Genomic DNA, 24,686 nt, shown 5'->3' with positions numbered 1-24,686 from the left:
TCGTGGTTACTGGTTGACTTTCTGAAATGCAGAATCTATTTATCTATATATAAAAGCCTAAGCGACCTTTACGACTGGTTGCTATGATGCGCACTGACTACCAGGAGGAAGATGCTTAATTCAGAAGCTGTCCCCTGGTGGTCAGTGCTCTCCCACAACCAACCTCCCCTGGCCATCCAACCTCCCATGGTCCCTCCTCTCGACTGGCTGGCCCTGATCATCCCCAATGGGGACTAGGTGAGATGGCCTCCATGGCCCCGATTGCTGGCCAGGCTGAGGGAACCCACCCGTGCACAAATTCATGCACCAGGCCTCTAGTATATATAGAAGGCTAATATGCTAAGTGTCCCTCTGCCCATCTGACTGGTTGCTGTGACACACACTGACCACCAGGGGGAAGATGCTCAACGCAGGAGCTGCTATGATGCACATTGGCCATTTACAGAGAAATGACTGTATGGACCTTGCGCTGACAAAGCAACACTTGGCTTCCCCTAAGCGGGATACAGGTCCCGCCACTACACCAGAGTGACAGCCCACCAAATCACAGCTGACGCTGCCTTGGCGCAAAATGCGGCCCACAGCCCAGCCCAGCCCAGCCCAGAAACAGTTGCTGTGGCTGCCTGGGTAATGAAGTCACATAGCAACGCCTGGCTTCCTCTCTCTCTAGCGACAACTAGCCTCCTTGCAGTTTCTTCAGCCCAGGAACACAACTTGCTATAAAGGAGCAAACATTTCACACTTAAACCAAATGTCTGTGAAGTGTTTTCCCATAATTCATCTCATTTGATCCTCACAGAAGTCCTGGAGTAGGTAGATAGGAGACTCAGTGGAATCTTGTTTTCTTTTCATTAGCCGGAAAACGGAGATTTAAAAAGTTTAGATACTTGACCCAACTGAAAAGAAGTAAGAAATGATGGACCTTGAAAATGACTTCAGGTTTTCTCACTGCGCAAAATATAGTCAAACACTACTGCAGTTAAATATTTTACCCTTTGTTCTCCCTGTGTGATCTACAATAATAATGTGCTTTGTGTAGATATTTACTGCTGTATTGCTGACAATTACCCGAAAGAGAAGTTGGGGTGCTTCACTGGGCTGGAAAAAGTTTAGCTACATTAGAGAGCAGGTCAAATTAAGCAAGTTTATTCTATCATATATAATAAAGAGGTAATATGTAAGTTAACCCTCACATCCTCACAAGATGGCTGCCTACGACCAGGCTGGCAGGGTGGTTAGTGAGGGACGAACAAATGACTGAACAGCAGGCTGCATGGGGCGACCAGGCCAGTGGGGTGGGGCCGTGAGGGGCTACCAGGCCGGCAGGGGGGGCAGTTGGCAGCGACCAGGCCAGCAGGGAGGGTAGTTGGGGGAGTGATCAGGCCGGTGTGGAGGGGGGGCAGTTAGGGGCAACCAGGCTGGCAGAGGGGGACAGTTGGGGGTGCCAGGCCAGCAGGCGGAGGGGGCAGTAAGAGGCGACCAGGCTGGCGGGAGGGGCAGTTGGGGGCTAGTAGGCTGGCGGGGGTTAAGTGAGTGGCTACTAGGCTGGCGGGGGGGTGGGTAGTTGGTGGTGACCAGGCCAGCGGGGAGGAGGCAGTTGGGAGCGACCTGGCCGGCAGCAGGAGGCAGTTAGGGGTGACCAGGCTGGCAGGGCAGACAGTTAAAGGTGATCAGGCTGGCACACAGAGGCAGTGAGGGGTGATCAGGCCGGTAGGGGCAGGGGACCGCAGTTAGGGGCAACCAGGCAGGCAGGCAGGCGAGCGATTAGGAGCCAGTGGTCCAGGATTGTGAGAGGGATGTCCCTGATTGGAGAGGGTGCAGGCTGGGCTGAGGGTACCCCCTCCCCATGCACAAATTTCGTGCACTGGGTCTCTAGTCCTATCTAATAAAAGAGAAACATGGTAATTAGCGTATGACCGCTACCCTTCCCATTGGCTAATCAGGGCGATATGCAAATTGACTGCCAGCCAAGATGGCGGCCGGCAGCCAGGCAGCTTAAACTGAACATGAGGCTTGCTTGCTTCAGTGATGGAGGACTGCAACGTTCCCCACCTGCCTTGCCAGCCTCTGAGCTTGCAGTTTGAAACATTGTAACAAATATAGAAGCTAAACAAAACCCCAGAAACCAGCTTTCAGCGGCCTGGGATCTCAGAGCTGGAGTTGATACAGAGTTTCGATTATAGAACCTAAACAAACCAGATACCTGCTTTCATCAGCTGAGGCCTCAGAGCTGGAACCAGAGCTGAAGCTGGCCCAGAATAAAAAAAAAAAGAAAAAAAGGAAAAAAAGAGCGGTTGGGAGCTTCCATCACCCGCCAGCCTGAAAACAGCCCTCAGGCCCTCACCCAGACTTGCCAGGCACCCCAGTGGGGACCCCCACCCTGAAAGGTGTGTGACCAGCTGCAAACAGCCATCATCCCCTCATCCAGGCTGGCCAGGCACCCCAGTGGGGACCCCCACCCTGATCCAGGACATCATTCAAGGCAAACCAGCCAGCCCCCACCCATGCACCAGGCCTTTATTCTATATAGTAGAAGGGTAATATGCCTCTCAGCACCGGGATAGTGGAGCCGCGAGGCCTCCCGGCACCAGGATCAGCGTGACAGGGGGCAGCGCCCAAACCCCCTGATCGCCCTGCGGCTCTGTGTGTGACAGGGTGCGGCGCCCCAACCCCACACCTCACGGGCCCTGCTCTGTGTGTGACGGGGTAGAGCCATAATCTCCCCATCGGCCCTGCCCTGAGTGTGAGAGTGGCGGCGCCCCAACCCCCTGATCGGCCCTGCTCTGTGGGTGATAGAGGGTGGCGCCCCAACCCTCCCCCCCACCACGGGCCCTGCTCTGTGTGTGATGGGGTATAGCCATAACCTCCCCATCGGCCCTGCCCTGAGTGTGACAGTGGTGGCGCCCCAACCCCCTGATCGGCCCAGCTCTGTGGGTGATAGAGGGCAGCACCCCAACCCCCTGATCGGCCCTGCTCTGTGTGTGACAGGGGGCGGTGCCCCAACTCCCCTATCGGCCCTACTCTGTGAGTGACAGGGGGAAGCTCCCCAAGCCCCTGATGGGCCCTGCTCTGTGTGTGACAGGGGGAAGCCCCCCAATCCCCTGATGGGCCCTGCTTTGTGCGTGACAGGAGGGAGCTCCCCAACCCCCTGATCAGCCCTGCTCTGTGCGTGAAGGAGGGAGCTCCCCAACCGCCTGATCGACCCTGCTCTGTGCGTGACAGGGGGCAGCGCCCCAACCCCCTGATGGGCCCTGCTCGGCATGACAGGGGGTGGTGCCGCAACCTCCCCATCGACCCTGCCTTGAGTGTGACAGGGGCGGTGCCCCAACCCCCCAATTGACCCTACCCTGAGCGTGACTGAGGGTGGCATCGCAACCTCCCAATCTGCCCTGCTCTGTGCATGACGGGGTGGCGCCCCAACTCCCCAATCGGCCCTGCTCTGAGCCCGACCAGGGGCTGCACCTAGGGATTAGGCCTGCCCTCTGCCACCCGGGAGCAGGCCTAAGCCAGCAGGTCATTATCTCCTGAGGGGTCCCAGACTGCGAGAGGGCACAGGCCGGGCTGAGGGACCCCCCCTCACCCCCCCGAGTGCACAAATTTTTGTGCACCGGGCCTCTAGTCCTATCTAATAAAAGAGAAACATGGTAATTGGTGTATGACCGCTACCCTTCTATTGGCTAATCATCGAGATATGCAAATTAACTGCCAGCCAAGATGGCGGCCGGCAGCCAGGCAGCTTGAAACTAACATGAGGCTTGCTTGCTTCAGTGACGGTGGACTCCAACATTCCCTACCTGCTTTGCCGGCCTCTGAGCCTGCAGTTTAAGAAACATTGTAACAAATATAGAAGCTAAACAAAACCCCAGAAACCAGCTTTCATTGAGCTGGGATCTCAGAGCTGGAGTTATACATTGTTTCAATTATAGAACCTAAACAAACCAGATACCTTCTTTCAGCAGCAGAGGCCTCAGAGCTGGAGCCAGAGCTAAAGCTGGCCCAGAATAAAAAAAGAAAAAAAGAAAAAGAGCAGTTGGGAGCTTCAGTCCCAGCCTGAAAACAGCCCTCAGCCCCTCACCCAGACTGGCCAGGCACCCCAGTGGGGACCCCCACCCTGATCCAGAACACCCTTCAGGGCAAACCAGCCAGCCCCCACCCATGCACCAGGCCTCTATTCTATATAGTAAAAGGGTAATATGCCTCCCAGCACCGGGATCAGCAGAGCCGCGAGGCCTCCCGGCTCCGGGAACAGCGTGACAGGGGCCAGCACCCAAACCCACTGATCGCCCTGGGCTCTGTGTGTGACAGCGGGCGGGGCCACAACCACCCTATCGGCCCTGCTCTGTTCCTGACAGGGGAAGGCGCCCCAACCCCCTGATTGGCCCTGCTGTTTGCCTGATAGGGGGGATCTCCCCAACCCCCTGATCGCCCTGTGGCTCTGTGTGTGACAGGGTGCGGCGCCCCAACCCCCCCCACCCCATGGGCCCTGCTCTGTGTGTGACGGGGTAGAGCCATAACCTCCCCATTGGCCCTGCCCTGAGTGTGACAGTGGCGGCACCCCAACCCCCTGATCCGCCCTGCTGTGTGTGTGACAGGGGGCGGTGCCCCAACTCCCCTATCGGCCCTACTCTGTGAGTGACAGGGGGTAGCTCCTCAACCCCCTGATGGGCCCTGCTCTGTGAGTGACAAGGGGGAGCTCCCCAACCCCCTGATGGGCCCTCCTCTGTGCATGACAGGGGGGAGCTCCCCAACCCCCTGATCGGCCCTGCTCTGTGCGTGACGGGGGAGCTCCTCAACCCCCTGATTGCCCCTGCTCTGTGCATGACAGGGGGTGGTGCCGCAGCCTTCCCATCGACCCTGCCTTGAGTGTGACAGGGGCGGTGCCCCAACCCCCCAATTGACCCTACCCTGAGCGTGACTGAGGGTGGCATCGCAACCTCCCAATCCGCCCTGCTCTGTGCATGACAGGGGTGGCGCCCCAACTCCCCAATCGGCCCTGCTCTGAGCCCGACCAGGGGCTGCACCTAGGGATTAGGCCTGCCCTCTGCCACCCGGGAGCAGGCCTAAGCCAGCAGGTCGTTATCTCCTGAGGGGTCCCAGACTGCGAGAGGGCACAGGCCGGGCTGAGGGACGCACCCCTCCCCCCCGAGTGCACAAATTTTTGTGCACCGGGCCTCTAGTATATATATATAAAAGGCTAAGTTGACTCACGCATGCGTGATAAATATAAAGCTCTCATCTCTCACTGGTGCCAATAGCACGCACGTGTTTCGATCTGTCATTGTTGATCATGAATTTGGTTGACACTTCTTTTATAGAGAACGGATGAATAGCGATATAAAATATTTCTTCTAATTAATTTCCTTTCAATGTGCACGAATCCGTGCACCAGGCCACTAGTTTCAACATAAATTTGCAGCATTCCCTGTCTTGCTTTGACAATCCAAGGTTGCTACAGATATACATGTATGCTATTTCCTAGTTGTAGAGCGTTTTCAGGGGCTCTGCTCTCAACTCTTATCTAGGCATATTATACATATATATTTATCCTACTAGTGCCAAGATTGAGTAAATTAAAAAGCTGTCATTGATTTACTATCTTAGATGCCTGGTGTTTTTTTTTTTTTAAAGTGCCAGACATGCTATATACATTCTAAGAAATTTGCAAGAACTATTAGTACTTTTTACGTGACAAAAATCCAAAAAAGAATTACTCTTTTGAATGGGTGGACTCCTTGTCATGTCTTATTCTTAATTAGAGGCCCCGTGCACACATTTCGGGGAGGGTCCTTCAGCCCGGCCTGCACCCTCTCCAATCCAGGAATCCCCCTCGCAATCCGGGACTGCTGGCTCCTAACCACTTGCCTGCCTACCTGCCTAATCGCCCCTAACCGCCTCTGCCTGCCTATCTGATCACCCCTAACCACCTCTGCCTGCTGGCCTGATTGCCCCCTTAACTGCTTCCCTGCTGCCTGATCGCCCCCTAACTGCTCCGCTACCGGCCTGATCACCCCCTAGCTATTCCCTTGCTGGCCTGATCTCCCCTAACTGCAACCCCTGCCAGCCTGATTGCCTCCTACTTGCTCCCCCTGCCGGCCTGATCGCCCCTAACTGCCTCTGCCTCGGCCCCTGTCACCGTGGCTTTGTCCAGAAGATGTCCGGAAGATGTCTGGTCTAATTAGCATATTACACTTTTATTAGTATAGATGCATGGCAGCAGTTTATAGAATTGCATTCTAGTCTGGAAAATAATTAAAAAGAAAACAAAAAAACATAATCTCCGGAAAGTTCCACATCTTATGGTATAAGAGACAGGAAAAGAGCTGTCTTTAAAGATTCAACTTGTTTCTCTCAAATAGATGTTTCTCTCTCTCTGTCTCTCTCCCTTGCACTCTCTCTAAAAAAATTAGTGGAAAAATATCCTTGGGTGAGGATTAACAAAACCAGTCAACCCACCAACAAACAAAAAGACTATGATTTTACAGGACTTCCATTTACAATTAAGGGATTGTTTTTAATGCTTTTCACCTGAGACTGAAAAACAAGAATACTGAAGTCTTTTTATTTATGTTCCTTAGTGAATTCTTTTATGTGACCTTGAAAACCAATTGATCCTTCCCAAATCCCCAGTCTTCCTTTAGAAAGGCAAGAGAGATTTTTGATTGAAGTAAAACCTGTCTCTTAAGTCTATAGAACACTTATGCTTATTAATGAATGTGTTTTAGGTGTTTTCACCAAACTGTTTGAAACCATACCTGCTTTCAAGGGCCTGGAGGGGAGAGAGCACTTTGCCAATTCTAGTGGAAAGCCAGGCAGTCCAGTCTGGAAGACAAGAATCTCTTCACTCTGTGGGAGTCAAGAGACAGATGAAACCTCTTGAATGGGTTACTTGAAAAAGCCTTCCATTCTATTTGTAAAACTATGATTTCAAAGATTAGTATATTGAGAAAAGAATGGTTCTAGGAGGTGTTGGGACTCAGGTGTTAGTTACTACGACTAGGAGGATAACATGTACAACTGGACAGTCTTCTTCAGATCATTGGGAAAGGAGATTTTCTAAAATCAGAGTTTCAAAGACAAAAACATCCTATCTGATAAAGAGGGAATATGCTAATTGACCCTCATGCTATTGCAAGGATGCCAGCGCCCACAACCAATAAGGAGGGAATATGCTAGTTGACTGCCCCGCTCTCAAAGATGGTGGTGCCCACAGCCACAAGATGGTGGGGCCCAGTCCCCTCAACCCCACCGGGGCGGCAGACGTGTGGCAAGGCTGCCCAGCCACCCAGGGCCAGCCTGAGGCACAGGCAAGCCTCGGATGGCGGCTGCCCAGCCTCCCAGGGCTGGCCCAAGGTGCAGGCAAGCCTTGGATGTTGGCTGCCCAGCCACCCAGGGATGCCCAAGGCTCAGGTAACCAGGGCCAGCCAAGGCTTGCGCTGCCAGCACTGGCAGCAGCAGAGGAGTGATGGGGTATTGCTTTCACCTGATTGCTGGGTTGCCTCCCGCCCTTGAGGCTCCTGGACTATGAGAGGGGGTAGGTCGGGCTGAGGGACCCCCTCCCCCTCCAGTGCATGAATTTTCATGCACGGGGCTCTAGTCTATAATAATAAAAGTGTAATATGCTAATTAGACCGGATGTTCTTCCAGATGAAGCCGGGGCTGCGAGGGAAGCCTGGGTTCTGGGTGCCAGAGGGAAGCTGGTGCTGGCAGCCAGGGAAAAGGAAGGCTTACTCTTGCACGAATTTCGTGTATTGAAATTTGGCCTCTAGTAGATTTTGGCCTCTAGTAGTTTTATAAAGAAGTAAAATTTTAATGTGAATCTAGTGTTAAATTAGTGTCTGAAGTTAGAAGGTTACTATATGATACATTTGGGTTAGTGGTATCTGCAGGCCCTTTGGGGGGGGCCTGAAACCTGATTTTCAGTGGCCTAAACTAGTGGCCATCAAAACTAGTCTTATAGCCCTGGCCGGCTTGGCTCAGTGGATAGAGCGTCGGCCTGCGGACTGAGGGGTCCCGGGTTTGATTCCGGCCAAGGGCATATGCCTGGGTTGCGGGCTCAGTCCCCAGTGGGGGGCGTGCGGGAGGCAGCCGATCAATGATTCTCTCTCATCATTGATGTTTCTCTCTCTCCTTCTCCCTTCCTCTCTGAAACCAATAAAGAAATATATTTAAAAAAAAACAAAAACAAAAAACTAGTTTTATGATAATACTCCATTATTTGCTCTTTTCACTGTGTTGCTATTTCTACTAATAGCTGTAAAGTGATGGTGGTTGAAATTGTTTGTTGCCTCAGCACAAATCAAGGCAGTTGTGTCAAACTGGCCTAGAAGTCTTATTCTTCACTGCCACGTACTTGCAATAAAAAAAACCAATGGCAATTTCAACTAAGAATATCCTTGAAATGAATATTATAATGATGACCTTTGTTCAATAAGAAACTGATTATGTGAAGTCTCTTCTGCTTAATAAGGGATTTAAAAAAAATCAAGTGTAGCCCTAGCCGGTTTGGTTCAGCATTGGCCTGCTGAGCAAAGGGTCCCGTGTCTGATTCCAGTCAAGGGCAAGTACCTTGGTTGCAGGCTCCTCCCAGGCCTAGGCCCTCAGGGTGCATTCAGGAGGCAATCAATCAATGTTTCTCTCACATCGATATTTTTCTCTGTCTTTCCCTCTCTTTTCCACTCTTTCTAAAGATCAATGGAAAAATACCCTCGGGTGAGGATTAAAAAAAAAAAAAAATCCAGTGGAGCCTGGCAGGTGTGGATTGACCCATGAACCTAGGAGGTCACAGTTTGATTTCCGGTCAGGCTCATGCCCCGGTTGTGGGTTCGATCCCCAGCATAGGGCATGCAGGAGGCAGCCAGTAGATGATTCTCATCATTAATGATTCTAGCTCCCTCTCTCTCTCCCTTCCTCTCTGAAATCAATAAAAATATACTAAAAAAATAAAAATAAAATGTAAATAATCTATCTTATTTAGAAAATGTGAAATATTCACCCCCCCCCCAAAAGAATGTCCTTGAAGAAGCAACAAAATTATTAATTTTATTAAATCTTGACCTTTGAATACACAGGTAAAAAAATATTCTTCATGAAGGAATGGAAAGCATGCACAAAGCACATCTGCTGCTTACCGAAGTGTGAAGGGGTCTTTTGCGGAAGCACTTATGTGATTGCTTTGAGCTGCAAGCCAAGCTGTTTTTTCATGAAATGTCGTTTTTACCTGAAGGAATACCTGACAGTCTAGGATTATTCCCGCTTGAGTATTTGGTGGATATTTTTTCTAAAATGGACAAAGAAAACAATTTTTGCCACTAATACAGAGCATTCAAACAAAATTTAGAAATAAAACTTGAGAGACTTGTATCTGTCTTGTATGTGTCACCTTGAACGTTACAGGTTCCAAAAGCTTAGATTTTTTTGATAAAATTGGAGATATTAAGGAATGTGACTAGTGAAATGTGTCAACATTTGAAGATTCACATAACACAGTGAACCAGTGTTTTCCAGTTGGCCAGTAAATGATATTAGGAAACCACACATGGATAAAGATCCATTCAAAGTGTAAGACAGACTATTGGAATTTAGTGTAACAGAGTATGAAGTATTCACTGGTAAGGTTTCACATTCTGCATTGCAAATCATCTTTAAGAAACGACTGTCGAGTTGTAGTGTGGTTTCAAAGAAAAATATCCCAATTATATGAAAAGACTGAAAATATGATATGGGCTAGATCTGTGTGAAGCTTGATTTTCTTTATCTACTTAAATTCAAACAGATTGAATACTGAAGCAGATAAGACAACTATAGTTGTCTTTTAACATGCTTCTAAAGAGATTTGCAAAAGTAAAAAGCAGTACCTCTTTTCTCAATGATATTTTGGAAAATAAAGTTATTTTTACAAAATATATGATTTATGTTAACACGTAATATGTTTTATTTGTTTTAAAATGAAATAAATACATATTTAAAATGTTTTTGTTTTTATTTCTAATTATATTATAATCTAAATATTCTATATTACATATAAACAAAAGCTTTTTGGGGTCTTTCATCATTTTTAACTGTAAAGTGAGACTAAAAATTTTGAAAGTGTTGTTTTAGGCAACGGTGACAGTGGTGATATAAGTTAGTTCCTGTGTAGAGAAATGAACTTGCCTAGGGCTACACAGTTAGTAAGGAACAGAGCTGGGCTTACAACCCAATGTCTGTCTGTCTCTTAAAAGTTTTTCTTTTAATGTACTGCTGTGTACTATACTAGGATCTTGTGTATACTTCAGCATAAACAATGATCTCCTATTGTTTATCAGAACAGTTATTAAGGTTGACTCTTCAGATGAGAATGTTCTTACTCTTTGCAGATGAGAATATTCTGCCATTCTATGTTGCTTAGAGGAGTGTAAATTGCCACAAACTTTCTGAAAGGAAATATTTCAGTGACTATTAAAAATTCTGGAATGTTTTATATTTCCTAATTTTTAACTTAAAAAGTTAAAAAACATAACAGCATCTGTGAGCCACAATGAAAGGTTAGCTAGCATAAATAGTCCATTTATATTAAAACCCAATTTTCTAAGCCCAGTCATGTTTTCTTTTACAGATTTTTAAAAAAGTTAAAGTATAGCTGATGTATAATGTTATATTAGTTTCAGATGTATATCATAACGAATCAACATTTAAGACCTGTCAGTTTTAGTGTTGTAGGCTTTACATGGTTTTTGATACTATTCTCAGTGTATTATAATTTGAATTTAATTGTGTTGTTGCAGCTTGTATATGAATTTTTCATACGATTTTTGGAAAGCCAAGAATTCCAACCCAGCATTGCCAAAAAATACATAGATCAGAAATTTGTATTACAGGTAAGCAAATTCTTGTGGTTGTATATATTTGTTACTCATTTGATAATATTTTACCTCATTTCTCTTAATGTTTTCAACATCTAGCAATGGCAGTTATATCATCTTGTAAACAAATGTATAAACAGGGTGAGGCAAAAGTAGATCAGTTGTTTATGTGGAAAATAATTAATAAATAATAATACAAGAATACATAATAATACAAGAATAAACTTTTGCATACTCAACTGTAAACCTACTTTTGCCCTACCCTGTCTACATAAGTTAGTTTCCATTAATACCCGTTGAAAGATAGATAATAACTATCTCTTCAATTTATTGTGCTGGAAATTAATTACATTTTAATAGAAAGGAATGCTAATGCCTAAATCCTTTCAGTTTTCTTTCCTAAAATTTAGTTATAAAGGAATTTTATTTTTGTAACCCTAGTTTGCTTGAAAACTGTAAGGATTCTTAAGGAACTACTGCACAGATCTGATAAAACTGAGTAGGCATGGTTCATAACCTTTAATAAACAAAGTCAGAGTATTGGTGAGTTTTCACAGCTAGGAAATGGCACAGCTCAACACTTTAAAATTTCCTTGAAGACATTAACTCCTATCTGTTTGGAACTTATCAGAGTATGTATTTTTCCTGATTTGTCATTTTACATTTTATATCATAGATAAGATCTGCCTTTTTACCTGGGACTTGGGTACTTTTGTGGCACTGAGTGTTTAGTCAACATCTCCTTTTTCTTGTTGACATTCATCTATAAAAGTGGGTAATTTAGCCAGCTGGTGTATGGTTCCTTTCCAAGTGATACATGGACACCTCATGTAGAAAAGAACAAATATCTATTTCCAAGGGGGCCAAGTGTCTCAGTGAGAACTTCAAGTTTAAACCACTAATTTGGCAGGAAATTGACCTTCTCTATGTCTTGCCTGGAAAAAGTTTGGTAATCTTCATGATAACCTCATTCTCTTCCCCTAATTAAATGAATACATTTAGAATTCTGGATTTATTAGGTTGAGTCATAGCTGATATTTTGACTGTTTTTGACATTCAAAACACAGCAGTTTCTTGTGGTTCAGTCTAGTCGAATGCCAGAAGCAGGCTAGTTCCAAGGAGCCGAGGGTCATGGAACTTCCTTTACATCCTCAGTAATGTGGCTGAGTGGAATTAAACCCGAATTCAACTGTCAGCTAAGAGACGGACAGGAACGCCTGTGCCTTGCCTGGTTCATTAGCACCTGTACCCCCCTTTCCCTCTGGTTACGTGGGCAAATCATTGAACTATACTGCACATTTAGCATGCATTGTTACCACACTGGGGAATCATGTCTCACACCTTAACATGGAGGCTTTGGATAACTGAGGTTTGAGATGTACTTAGAGGCAGGTAAGTAGGTGTATAAATGGATCACTGGGTAAATGGGTAGACTGACCCAAATTCTTATACCAAGAAGGCAAAATGCATATCAGATAAAATGAACACAAGACATAACAAGTCTGTGTTTGTATTGGAAAGCCTTTGCATTTATATCGCACTGTATAGTCTCAGAGCACCTTTACTTGCTTTGTATAATTTGATTTGCACAACAATCTAGAATAGACATGGTTAAGTTTTATGCCCATTTTATAGACGAGTGAACTGAGGTCTTGAAAGATCAAGTTTTCCCAAGCATGTCTTCTGTTCCGTTTTTCTGCCTATTGTGCCATGATGCCTCCTTGTGATTCCGAACCTCACAGTAACTTGGAATGACTTCAAGGCAGGAGTATCCCTCGCTTCTCGACACTAATGAAATAACTAGGTTCTCTTATACTTTTGGTAAATTAAACTGCCTGAGAGGATCAGATAATGATTCCACAGTAAAGCCTCTGTTTAGTTGACATGGAAACAGTAAATTCTACAATTGTCCTATGAAGCCAGTGCTTGCTTTCTTTTTTTTTTTTTTAAGTATGTTTTTATTGATTTCAGAACAGAAGGGAGAGAAAAAGAGAGAGAAATATCAATGATGAGAGAGAATCATCTATCGGCTGCCTCCTGCATGCCCCCTGCTGGGGATCAAGCCCGAAACTCAGGCATGTGGCCTGACAGGGAATCAAACCATGACCTCCTGGTTCATGGGTCAATGCTCAACCACTGAGCCACCCAGGCTGAGCGCCAGTGCTTTCTTTACATGAAAAGCATGCTGGCCCAGCTCATTGTGCTCCCCATGGTCTATGGTTACCGACAGTAATGAAGCTCAGTGAGATGAGACAGTAGAGAAACCCCGACTGGGAAAGGATGTTTTGGGCTGTCCATTCTAGTTCTTGTACCAGTCTTCTTTGCAATTCTGATCAGGGGTAGACCTTAGTTTACCCCTTTTCAGTTAGGAGAGGCCACATACACAGGCAGCCTGTCTCAGTTTTTGATGGAGAAATTTTTTTATGTTGAACCTCCCTATACCTGGTACCCTTTGGCCTTATTTCCCAGAATAGTCTCTCAGTATATCACTGGCCCAGCCATAGGTGTGAGGCACAGTTTTTGTGTTTACCCATGGCTCCTTTTCTCTAAATGCAGTTGGAGCTTAGATACTTGCAGGCTCATTTATGGTAACCTGGTACCCAGATGTCAAACAGTGGGAGGTAGACTAGCTCGCCTGAAGGAAGCTTTGGCTACACACTTATTCAGTTGTAGCCAGACTTCTTCCCTCCAAGAAAACATAAGTCCCAGTTTTCATGGGGAATTTTCAGATAGTTCTGATATCCTGATCAGGATGAACTCAGCCCATCTGCTTTCTGTATCTCGCCTAGGTGTGTGCTCTCTGCTCTAGCCCGAGTCCTTATCATCTACCATGGCTCATTTGTCAGTTTTTGAAGTCTTCAACATGTGTCCATTTGTCTTCAAGGGTGACATCTGTGCCCTGAGCCTGGTCAGTCCAGCCCAGCATAGAGTTAGGCTCTCCATTCCTTTGGAGGCTAGATTTCTTAAGAGGAAGTCTCACAGGCTCTCTCCCTGTCCATAACAGCCTTATTTACATTAGGCTTGTGGTTTTAACTGACTTCTAATTTAGCTCTATGCATGTTGTTGTAAAGTGATGGTTTCCCTTGTTTTCTCATTCATTTTGTGCGTGTGTGTGTGTGTGTGTGTGTGTGTGTGTGTTTTAATCTAGGTGTAGGATCTGACATATATTTCTGTAGAATATCATTTTTCATCAGACTTTTGAAGTCTTTCTGGATCTTGAATCTGTCATCCACCTTATTCATTAGTCTTCAATCTTAAGCTCATCGGTGACCTTCTTAAGTATGCTGGCTATTGGCCTTACCAAAGTCATTGATTAAAATTGCTAAACTAGCTCAGACTGACGATAGGGGCCTGTGGCATGCCTTTAGCAACTTTCCTTTACTGTAGCGCAGATTCATTCATCAGCAATCTTTAAATTACATCCTTGAACCAGTCAAGAATTTACTCTAATGTCACATCCTTCCTGTGTTTTAAAATTCTGTTCATGCCCTGGGCGATGTGTGCTCAGTGGTTAGAGTACCAGTTCAAACTGGCAAGGTTGTGAGTTCGATTCCCAGTCAAAGCCACTTACAGCAGTTATGGGTTTGCTCCCCTTCCCTGGTTGGGGCGTGTGTGGGAGGCAACCAGTCAATGTCTGTTTCTCTCTGTCAATCTGTCCCTCCCTCCCTCCCGCACTCCCTCCCTCCCAATCTCTTTGAAAAGCAATGGAAAAAAATGTCCTCAGGTGATGATTAACCAAAAGATATTCTGTTCAAAGTGTAGAAACTTTGTCAGATGCTATAGTAAAGACCAGAATGTTGTGGTTACAGCATTCCCCTCATCTGTGGACTTGGAACTTGATCATAAAAAGGAATGCCATTCATCTGCCTCGAGACACTAGTGAACTTCTGGGCTTATTGCTGTGTACTGGTAAAGTTGCTTTAAGTACTTACAAACAATGGGATTGATTGTCTTTCCTCAAGTCTTGCCAAAGACAAGAAATAAATTATAAATAATGAAGTCCATCCATTTATACTTTACTTTTTCAGGCCCTGCCTCATTTTTACAACTTTTGCTTTCTTTACATTTCTTCTTCTGGATCTCTTGATAAACTCAACCTTTAGACCATGTCTCACCCCAGTTCCTAAATCAGTCATAAAAGGGATGGTTGGAGTTTTGGCAGGTTCAGTGGCACCATTGAGTAGTACTTGAATATAATCACATGACTAGCCAGTGTGTTAACTGTCATGTTGGGCATAAGCCCTGGATGCCAGTTAGCTGCCATTTTTTCAGAATTCCCTATTCATTCATGTTGGTAACCTATAAAGCTGGTCTCCTGTTCCTTTTCCTACTGCTGATGACTTACCTTGGATCTCAGCACCTTCAAGGAGTAGGGCCTCAATTCCCTGCCTGCTGCTTCTGAGCTCCCTTCCTGGGAAGTTTGGTCCTGACTTGGGACCTGTTGGAAATGGATGGGTCTTTAGGAGCTTGAGGCATTATTATTAGAGAGATTCCACCCTGTGGTAACATTTACCTTGTTTCTTTTCTTTGATCAGATTTCTTATTCTCAAAGACCTCAAAAAGAATTTGGTGATCTCAATATATCACTTTTAAAAAATGTTTTTATTGATTTTAGAGAGAGAGAAAGGGAGAGGAAGACAGAGACAGAAACAGCTATTTGAGAGGAACATCGATTAGCTGCCTCCTGCACACCCCCTACTGGGGATCTAGCCCAAAACCCAGGCATGTGCCCTGATCAGAAATCGAACCAGTGACCTTTTGGTGCATGGGTTGATGCTCAGTCCACTGAGTCACACTGGTGGGCTCAACATATCACTTTTTAAGTGTTAGACTTAATTTATTCTAGCCATGAGTTTTAAACTTATTTTCCATAGCAGCTAACTTTTTCTTTACAACCTATTCTGACTCTCATTCACCTGTCAGTAAAGACAAAAGCAAAGTAAGAATTGAGCTATTTTAACACAATGTAGTGGAAAAAAAGTTTGGAAGCTCTGGATTTGAATCCTGACTTCCCTGTGAACTCTTAAGTATATTTTAGGAGATGAGAATATGAGCTGAGGGGTAAGAAGAAACTCCTTTCAAACTCTGGCTTTTCTGCCTATTTGCAATGTGACTTTAAACAAGTTTATTTACTTAATGTCCAAGGTTGAGTTTCCTCATTTGTGGCATGGGGATAACAGGATACATGAGTCATTATTAAGTAAAATAGGGAAACACCCCCAAACTGGCAGCTGTTAATGTTTAATTCAGTTGGCATGATACAAAGATCAGATCCCTACCTTCAATCTTAAACAGGAACTGAAAACTTAGGCAGATTATTGACTATTCTGAGCCTCAGTGTTTTCTTCTGTAAAATGGCAATAACAGCTGCCTCTTATAAGCTACAGCAAGTAGGCTTGTTATGATGATAAAATGATATGATGTGTAAAAATGTCTGCTGATATCATGCATGGTGCATAGTAGTTTCCCATTAACTATTAATTTTTGTTTTCACACTATCCTCGTATTATCTGCCCATAAGAGTAGGATATCTTTTTTTAAAATTCTGATATTTAAAAAAAAAATCTCCAGCTTTTGAAACAAAATTTAAAGATTTATATGAAACAATAAAATTTTGCAAAGAAGGGTTAAATAAAGGCAGAAATGTAACATATTCCTAGAAGGAAAACTTGCCATCATAAAGATATTTATAGAATCTCCAAATAATTTATACATTAGTGCAATTCTAATTAAATTCTCACTAGTTTATTTATTTGAAAAATTTAAATGAAATTTTTATGAAATAAAAGTTTTTGAAAAAGAAAATGAATGATATTTGCTATTAAAATATGCTGTAAAGGTAAACATTCATTTTGAATTGTGGTATGGGTAGAGGAGAATGAAATACAATAGAGGCTTGGGTAGAAAAGCCCCTTCTTGGTACACTGTAAAACCCGTAAGAAAATGTGTAAATAGATACATACATACATGCATACATTAAATTGGCATAATTCTCTGAAGAGGAAATCTGTTAGTATTATATCAACTTAAATTTTGACTGAGCAAGTCCATGAGAAATAGGTATGTATACAAAGATATATGTATAAGGATATTGAATGCATCATTTTTAATAATTCTTAGAAAGATGGAAACAATTTAAAAGTTCCTTAGTAGGGGGTTGGTTGAATAAACTGAACATTTATATAGTGAAATAATCCTAAATTTGTGCAAATAATGAGATAGAGCTATACTTGATCTGTTTTTAAATGAAACATGTACTTTTTTTAAGCAGTGTGATTTTTTTTTTTTTTTTTTTTTTTTGGAGCCTCAGCCTGATATTTTAGGGAAAAGGATTATTTGTATATGCACTGAAAATTTTGGGAGGAGGTATAGAAATTGTTGTTAATTGCCAGATGCGATGTGATTATATGTGATGATCTTCACTTTATAATTTTTGTATTTCTCTACTTTTTGCATTAAAAATAATGAACATATATGTTATAATAGGTAAGAATAGTCAAAATATTTCAGTTATAAGTACATTCTCATTTGGTTGCCCTGCATAAACCTCAGCTGATTTTGTGCATTAGCCTTCCTAAGATTATTTTTGTAAGACAGTGCCATTCCTTTATATTTAACATTCATGATGTTTCCTTCCTTTTATCATTTGGATGTGTCCTTTAAAATCTGAAGCTTGATGGAAAGCTTCCTGTGTTGCCTCAGGAGCCCTTTTCAATACTTCTCATGTTTCTTACTCATCAGGAAGCAGTATAGATTACTGCTTAAGTGTAGAAACGGGTTTGCATTCAGGCTCTACCATGTTTTAGTGCGTGACCTTGGGCAAATTACATAAGTACTCTATGCCTCATCTATTCTGGAAAGTAGGTGGAAAATATCCACAATGTAATAGTAATTATGTTGAAAGGATGTTGTGGAGATTTAATAATTGAATACATAAATAAGCCCATAGAACAATTCCTGACACATACTAAATAGTCAGTAAATGCCACACTGCTGCTGTCACCACTGTTTTTATTGGGATCAGTTCTTGTTTTGAGAACCTTCTTTCATATGTTTTCTTGAATAGCCTCACTCCATGAAGTCATATGGTATTGGTGTCTTATGTCTTACCTCGTGTGTTATATAGAGTTTTTGAAATCTAACTTTCAACATTCTAAAACAACAACAATAAAAAAACCTCTTTGGACTCTATTTTTATGGTTCTTCCCTGGCTGTTGGAATTTTTAAAAGATGTTACACATAGTCTCTCCTGTCCTTGGATTCTCATCAGTTCCAATTGGCCAACTGGTTTCTTCCAATCAGTGTTGAAAGTGAATGTTTATTAGTGCCAGGAGCATGCACTTGTTAATATGTGAGAACCAGGATGGCACATTCAAATCTTTACAGAGGCCAGACAAGTGGTACAAAATGAAGTAGTTCGAATGTGATGAAAGGAGTGATGGACACAGTGGTGACTTAGGGAGCTTTGACCCTGCTGCCAGTCTGCTCCTGTTAACTATTGGCCAGTAGGTAGGTAAGTGGGCCAAGTGTTGCTACATCTTCTAATTTTTCAAGATAAGCTGAAAATCCAGATTTTTTAAAAAAAATTATTTTTATTGATTTCAGAGAGGAAGGGAGAGGGAGAGATAGAAACATCAATGATGAGAGAGAATCATTGATTGGCTGCCTTGTGCACGCCCCACACTAGGCATCGAGCCCGCAACCCGGGCATGTGCCCTTGACTGGAATAGAACTTGAGACCCTTGAGTCCACAAGCCAATGCTCTATCCACTGAGCCAAACCCGCTAGGGCTGAAAATCCAGATTTTTGTATGAGTCTGACAAAATGGTCTGTGACCTGTACCTTTGAACAGTTTGCTGTTTTTTGTTTTTTTTTAATTTAAGAATGACTGGCTTGCTTAAATTTCATTGCAATTTTTATTAAATCTAGATTTACACACCTTTGCCATTTTTTATGTACTTAATCTTAAGTCTTTACACAAGAAAGCTGTCAGATTTATCAGAGATAGTCAATTGATTACACAGTGCATTGTATATGGTAATGTTGATTTTAGACTTAGCTAACTTGGTAACTGCCTTCTATCACTGTAGTGTGTAGGCTTGCCTGGGCTTATGGAACAACTTTCTCTCTTCCCAATAAAGGTAATTTTCATCTGTGTTAGGATGGTTTGGAAAATGGTTTCTTTATTATCTCCCCATTAGATCAAAATGAATTGACAAAATCTTGAATTATTTCATTGGATGGATCATTGTGGCAAGAGTTTAGCAGCATATTTCTAAAGACTGCTTTCAACCACTTTGAAAGTCTGGAAAGCAGTTGGTGGTTGCTAAGAGACATACTATTCAAGTATCCCCATAAACATATGTACTGCTGTAGAATGCTATTTAGTAATTTGTGTCTCACATTTGCAGTTATCTTAGCAGAAAGGTGCCTTATTTATTATGCAGATTATGCAAATCATTCAGTCTGTCCTTAAAAGTGACCTTTAGTTGTGTTTTTAAAATCTCAAGACAAATTGGACATGACAGCTCATTAAAAATTTAAGTTCTTAACTGAAATAAATTCCACAAGGCTTTGAATCTTAATTCCAATACAAAGAACTGTTTCCTGAATAAGTTCTTGAATATGTTAAAATGTTTACATTTCTCTCTTCAGAGTCTTTAGCAAAAACTATAAAATGTTGGAGAATTTATTTCTACTAGGAATTTTATCAGATAGCCATTACCAGTTAACAATAAATCACCTCTTCCCATCCTGTCCACCTGTAACTCAAATACTTTATAAAAGGGCATCACTGCTTCGAGTCCTGCATCCAGAGCCAGCTTCATGGGTGTGCAACTGTGCAGTGGCACAGGGCCCGGTCTTGGAAGGGCCTTGCGCTTGGTTTAATACTTTGCTGTTGCTGGCTCGAAATTTCTAATAATTTTTGAACAAGAAGCACTGCATTTTCATTTTGCATTAGGACTTGCAGATTCTATAGCTAGTTATGTGTCCTGCATCCATGAAGTGCATCGGTCTGTAGCATAACAGCTGTGTCTTGGAAAGCTGACCAGATTGGTTGTCTTAAAGATTTAAGTCACAGGTTTTCTTGAATCAGATAAAATGAGTGCTTAAGAGAGGAAAAAAATGGACTTCCAGTTTGTGAGAAGAATGCCTGAAATTAAGAAGAAAATAGCCCTAGACTGTTTGGGCCAGTGGATAGAACATCGGCCTATGGACCAAAGAGTCCCTGGTTTGATTCCAGTCAAGGGCACATAGTTCAGAGGCAACCAATCACATCGATGTTTCTCCCTCCCTGTCTTTCCCTCTCTCTTCCACTCTCCCTAAAAATCAATGGAAAAATATCCCCGGGTAAGGATTAATAAAGAAGAAGGAGAGAGAAGGAGAAGGAGAAGGAGAAGGAGAAGGAGAAGGAGAAGGAGAAGGAGAAGGAGAAGGAGAAGGAGAAGGAGAAGGAGAAGGAGAAGGAGAAGGAGAAGGAGAAGGAGAAGGAGAAGGAGAAGGAGAAGGAGAAGGAGAAGGAGAAGGAGAAGGAGAAGGAGAAGGAGAAGGAGAAGGAGAAGGAGAAGGAGAAGGAGAAGGAGAAGGAGAAGGAGAAGGAGAAGGAGAAGGAGAAGGAGAAGGAGAAGGAGAAGGAGAAGGAGAAGGAGAAGGAGAAGGAGAAGGAGAAGGAGAAGGAGAAGGAGAAGGAGAAGGAGAAGAAGAAAAAAGCTTATGACTTGGTTGAGTTCATATTTGTATGATTTATACCTTTGAAATTTCTATACTGAAGTTCCTTAGGGGTCTTGAAGTCAGATTGCTAGAAGCTTATAATGTGCAACATTAAAAAATATATATATATTTTTATTGATTTCAGAGAGGAAGGGAGAGGGAGAGAGAGATAGAAACATCAATGATGAGAGAGAATCATTGATTGGTTGCCTCCTGCATGCCTCCTGCTGGGCATCAAGCTGCAACCTGGTCATGTGCCCTTGATTGGAATCGAACGCTCTATCCACTGAGCCAAACTGGCTAAGACATAACATGCAACATTAAAAAAAAAATATTTCAGAGAATGGGGGGAAGAGAAAGAGAGAGAGAGAGAGAGAGAGAGAGAGAGAAAGAAAGAACCATCAATGAGGAGAGAGAATCATTGCTTGGCTGCCTCCTGTATACCCTCTACTGGGGATTGAGCCTGCAAGCCGTGCATGTGCTCTTGGTGGAATTAAACCCGGGACCCTTTAGTCCACAGGCCAACGCTCTATCCACTGAGCCAAACCAGCAAGGGCATGTGCAACATTTTGATCCCTTGTCAACACTGTGTTTTCTCATTGGTTGGCTTACTTTGTATTGAATTGTTCTGATTCATTGGAGTCAAGCTGCCACTGGCTCTTGTTTCTGGGTTCTGGGCTGTTTTCTTCATGTGCATTACTTGTTCAAGGTGAAGGTATTAGGAAGATATAATTTTTTAAGTAGTAGAACAGCTAAGGTTAAAAAACAGCCAGAAATGTGGAGGTCTGATTTTATTTTGGGTGAAAACATTTAGAATACTAATTTTATTATTATAATTTTTATTATTGTTAATCCTCACCCAAGGATATGATTTTCACTGTTTTTTAGAGAGCATGGAAGGGAGGGGGGAGGGGGGAGTGACAGAGAGAGAGAGAGAGAGAGAGAGAGAGAGAGGGAAACATTGATGTGAGAGAGACACACACATTGATTGGTTGTCTCCCGCACACACCCCCAGGCTGGGGCAGTGATTGAACCTGCAACCAAGGTACATGCCCAGGAATTGAACCTGTAATCCTTCACTTAGGAAATTCCAAGGGTTTTAGGAGCTATGTGTCAGGAATAGTGGAAGAAGACCAAATACATATTCCTTATTATAAATTACAATATTACAACAATTTTTGAGAACACTGTTTTTTTTTTTGTTTTTTTTTTAAATATATTCTATTGATTTCCCACAGAGAGGAAGGGAGAGAGATAGAGAGCCAGAAACATTGATGAGAGAGAAACATCGATCAGCTGCCTCCCGCACATCCCCCACTGGGAATGTGCCCGCAACCAAGGCACATGCCCTTGACCGGAATCGAACCTGGGACCCTTCAGTCCGCAGGCCGACGCTCCATCCACTGAGCCAAACCGGTTCCGGCATAGAACACTGTTTTTCTGAAAATGTCTTTATTCTATCCACATACTTGATTGACATTTTGTCTATGTATAGATTTATAGGTTGGAATCCAGCCTCCTTCAGAAGTTTTAAGGAATTGGTTCATTTTCTTCTATTTTCCAATGTTGGTATTGAGAAGGCCTATGTCAGCCGAACTCCTCATCCTTTATTGTTCTTATTTTCTCTGTAAGCTTTTGAGATCTACTCTTTGTCCTCAGTGTCCGGAAATTTCAGTGTTGTGCTTTGATGTGGGTCTTTATTTATTGTGCAGAGGACATAATGACTCTCTATATATTGAAGCTCATATCCTTTTTTCTGAAAATTTGAATTCTTTCTCAGATAATTTCCTTCTCTTCATTTTCTCTTTTTCTGTCCCTGTGCCTTTTTGGCATTCCTATTGGTCATGTGTTGGACTTTTGAATTGTTCCTCAATTTTTCTTATCTTATATATATACACTAGAGGCCCAGTGCATGAAATTCATGCACTCTGGGGTCCCTCAGCCTGGCCTGCACCCTCTTGCAGTCAGGGAGCCCTTGGGGGATGTCCGACTCCTGGCTTAGGCCTGCTCCCCGTAGAGCCTAAGCCATCAGTCGGACATCCTTAGCACTGCCACGGAGGCGGGACAGGCTCCCACCACCACTCCTGCACTTGCCAGCTGTGAGCCCAGCTTCTGGCTGAGCAGCGCTCCCCCTGTGGGAGCACACTGACCACTAGGGGGAGCTCCTGCATTGAGCATCTGCCCCCTGGTGGTCAGTGCATGTCATATTGACTGGTCTTTGCCATTTGGTCGATTTGCATATTAGCCTTTTATTACATAGGATATTATTCAGGGTGTCCCAGAAATGTAAACACTCTGTATCCACCGAGCCACACCGGCTGGGCAATGTATACATACTTTGAATGATTATAAAGTCAGTTTTTATTAACATACTAGAGGCCCAGTGCATGAATTCGTGCATGGGTGGGGTCTGGCCGGCCCAGCCTGTGGATGGCCAGCTGGCCTGCCCCAATTGGGGCCTGACTGGGGCCTGATCAGGGCCGGGCTGGCTGGGGGGAGGGGCCACGGGCGATTGGCTGATGGGTCCTTCCCCCAATTTGGGGGTGATTTGGGATGGGGCCATCCATGGGGAGGGGCTGTGGGTGGTGGGCTGGCCAGCCCTGCCCCCGAATGGGATGGGAGGGGCTGATTGGGGGTCAGAAGCTGGTGGAGGGGCCGTGGGAGGTTGACTGGCCAGCTCCACCCTCGATTGGTGTGTGTGTGTGGGCAATCAGGGGCGGAGCTGTCTGGGGGGAGGGGCCACAGGCCATTTGGGGTGTTGGGGGCTGATCAGGGGTGGGGCTGCCTGTGGGGAGGGGCTGTGGGTGGTGGGCCGGCTGGCCCCACTCCCAAATGGGTGGGGGGGCCGATCAGGAGCCAGCAACCTGGGGGAGGTGCCATGTGTGGTTGGCTGGCCCGCCCTGCCCCTGATTGGGGTGGGGGGACAATCTGGGGTGGGGCCAGGCAAGGAGAGGGGCTGCAAGAGGTTGACCAGCTGGCCTGCCTCCTATTGAGGTTGGGGGGGGGGGGCTGATTAGGGGCGGGACTGGCTACGGGGAGGAGCTGTGGGCCTATCAGGGTGGTGGGGGCCCATCAGGGGCATGGCCAGCTGGGTTGAGGGACTGCAGGAGGTTGGCCGGCCAGCCCCGCCCCCTATTGGACTGGGAGGTGCAGATCAGGGGTGGGGAGGTGTAGACCAGGGGTGGGGCGGCCAGGGGGAGGAGCTGCGGGAGGTTGGCTGCCCAGACCTGCCGGCTGTTGGGGTGGGGGGATGCGATCAGGCTCAGGCCGGCCGGGGGGAGGGGCTGGCTTGGGGGAAGGGAGAGCCTTTTGGCCAGCTGGCCCCACTCTTGATTGGGGTGGAAGAGTCCGATCAGGGGCAGGCCGGCAGGGGGGAGGGGCTGCGAGGTTGGCCGGTGGGCCCCACTCCTTGATCGGGCTGATTCGCTGGCCACACTGGGTGTCATAGCGACTGGTCATTATGGTCGTTATGGCCATTACGGTCACTGGCTTTTTATATATATAGAATATATAGTTCATTTTCAAAATTTAAAGAATTTGCAGAAATGAATACTTTTTTTGGTCAATGCCTGTTTTCAAACTGATGACCCTTCTGGCTCAGGCACTGCTGATAATGCGAAGCAATGGAATCACAAACATCAAGAGTCATTTCGTTCAGTATTTGTGTGCCCTCAACTTGTCAACTGTTGCCAGTTTCATACCATAAACTTTATCTTTCATGTATCCCCATAAAAAACAGTCTAGTGGCACTTGAGGATAAATTTTATTTGTTCAAAGCGTAGTCTGGCATCACCCATTTATTTTAAATCAGTTAAATCTGAAAAAGAGTGAAAATTAAGTGAGTTATCAGCTGTCAAAGTGTGTATACATTTTTTGGGGACACCCTATATTTGTCTTCTTGTTATATTTTCATGGTAGATTGGCTCATTTTAATGTTCCAGTCTTTCTGTGGTTTTTTTTTTTTTTTTTCTGTTACATTTTGAGTTTCCTAAAGCTCTTACGTATTTTCTGAATATTCATCTGTAATAGTATGTTGTTTTTATTTCAGGGATTGGATGCACTTGTTTATTTTTGAGTCTGTTATAGATAGAACCTATCTTAATTTTGCATTTTTTTCTATTGCTTGTATTGTAA

General features: G+C 44.4%; 1 protein-coding gene across 13 annotated transcripts in view; it reads left to right on the top strand.

Annotated features, from left to right (window-relative positions):
• PPP2R5E (protein phosphatase 2 regulatory subunit B'epsilon) overlaps positions 1 to 24,686 on the top strand; it is a 179,306-nt gene that overhangs the window by 123,740 nt on the left and 30,880 nt on the right. For 9 of the 13 annotated variants that reach the window (XR_004967566.1, XR_004967568.1, XM_036309433.1 and 6 more), the window contains one exon: positions 10,764 to 10,856. The exons of 3 other annotated variants lie outside the window; for them this stretch is intronic. Coding sequence is in view for 8 of the 10 variants with exons in the window: in XM_036309433.1 (XP_036165326.1) it covers positions 10,764 to 10,856 (93 nt within the window). In the remaining 2 variants the exon portion in view is untranslated. Of the gene's footprint in view, positions 1 to 10,763; positions 10,857 to 14,650; positions 14,804 to 24,686 lie in introns of those variants that run through there. One more of the 13 variants, XM_036309457.1, reaches the window with a different exon arrangement.

This window comes from Myotis myotis, unplaced genomic scaffold, assembly GCF_014108235.1.
Source record: "Myotis myotis isolate mMyoMyo1 unplaced genomic scaffold, mMyoMyo1.p scaffold_m19_p_1, whole genome shotgun sequence".
NCBI classification, from domain to species: Eukaryota; Metazoa; Chordata; class Mammalia; order Chiroptera; family Vespertilionidae; genus Myotis; species Myotis myotis.
Note: the sequence above shows the minus strand (reverse complement) of the source record. Positions and strands in the feature narration are given on the sequence as shown.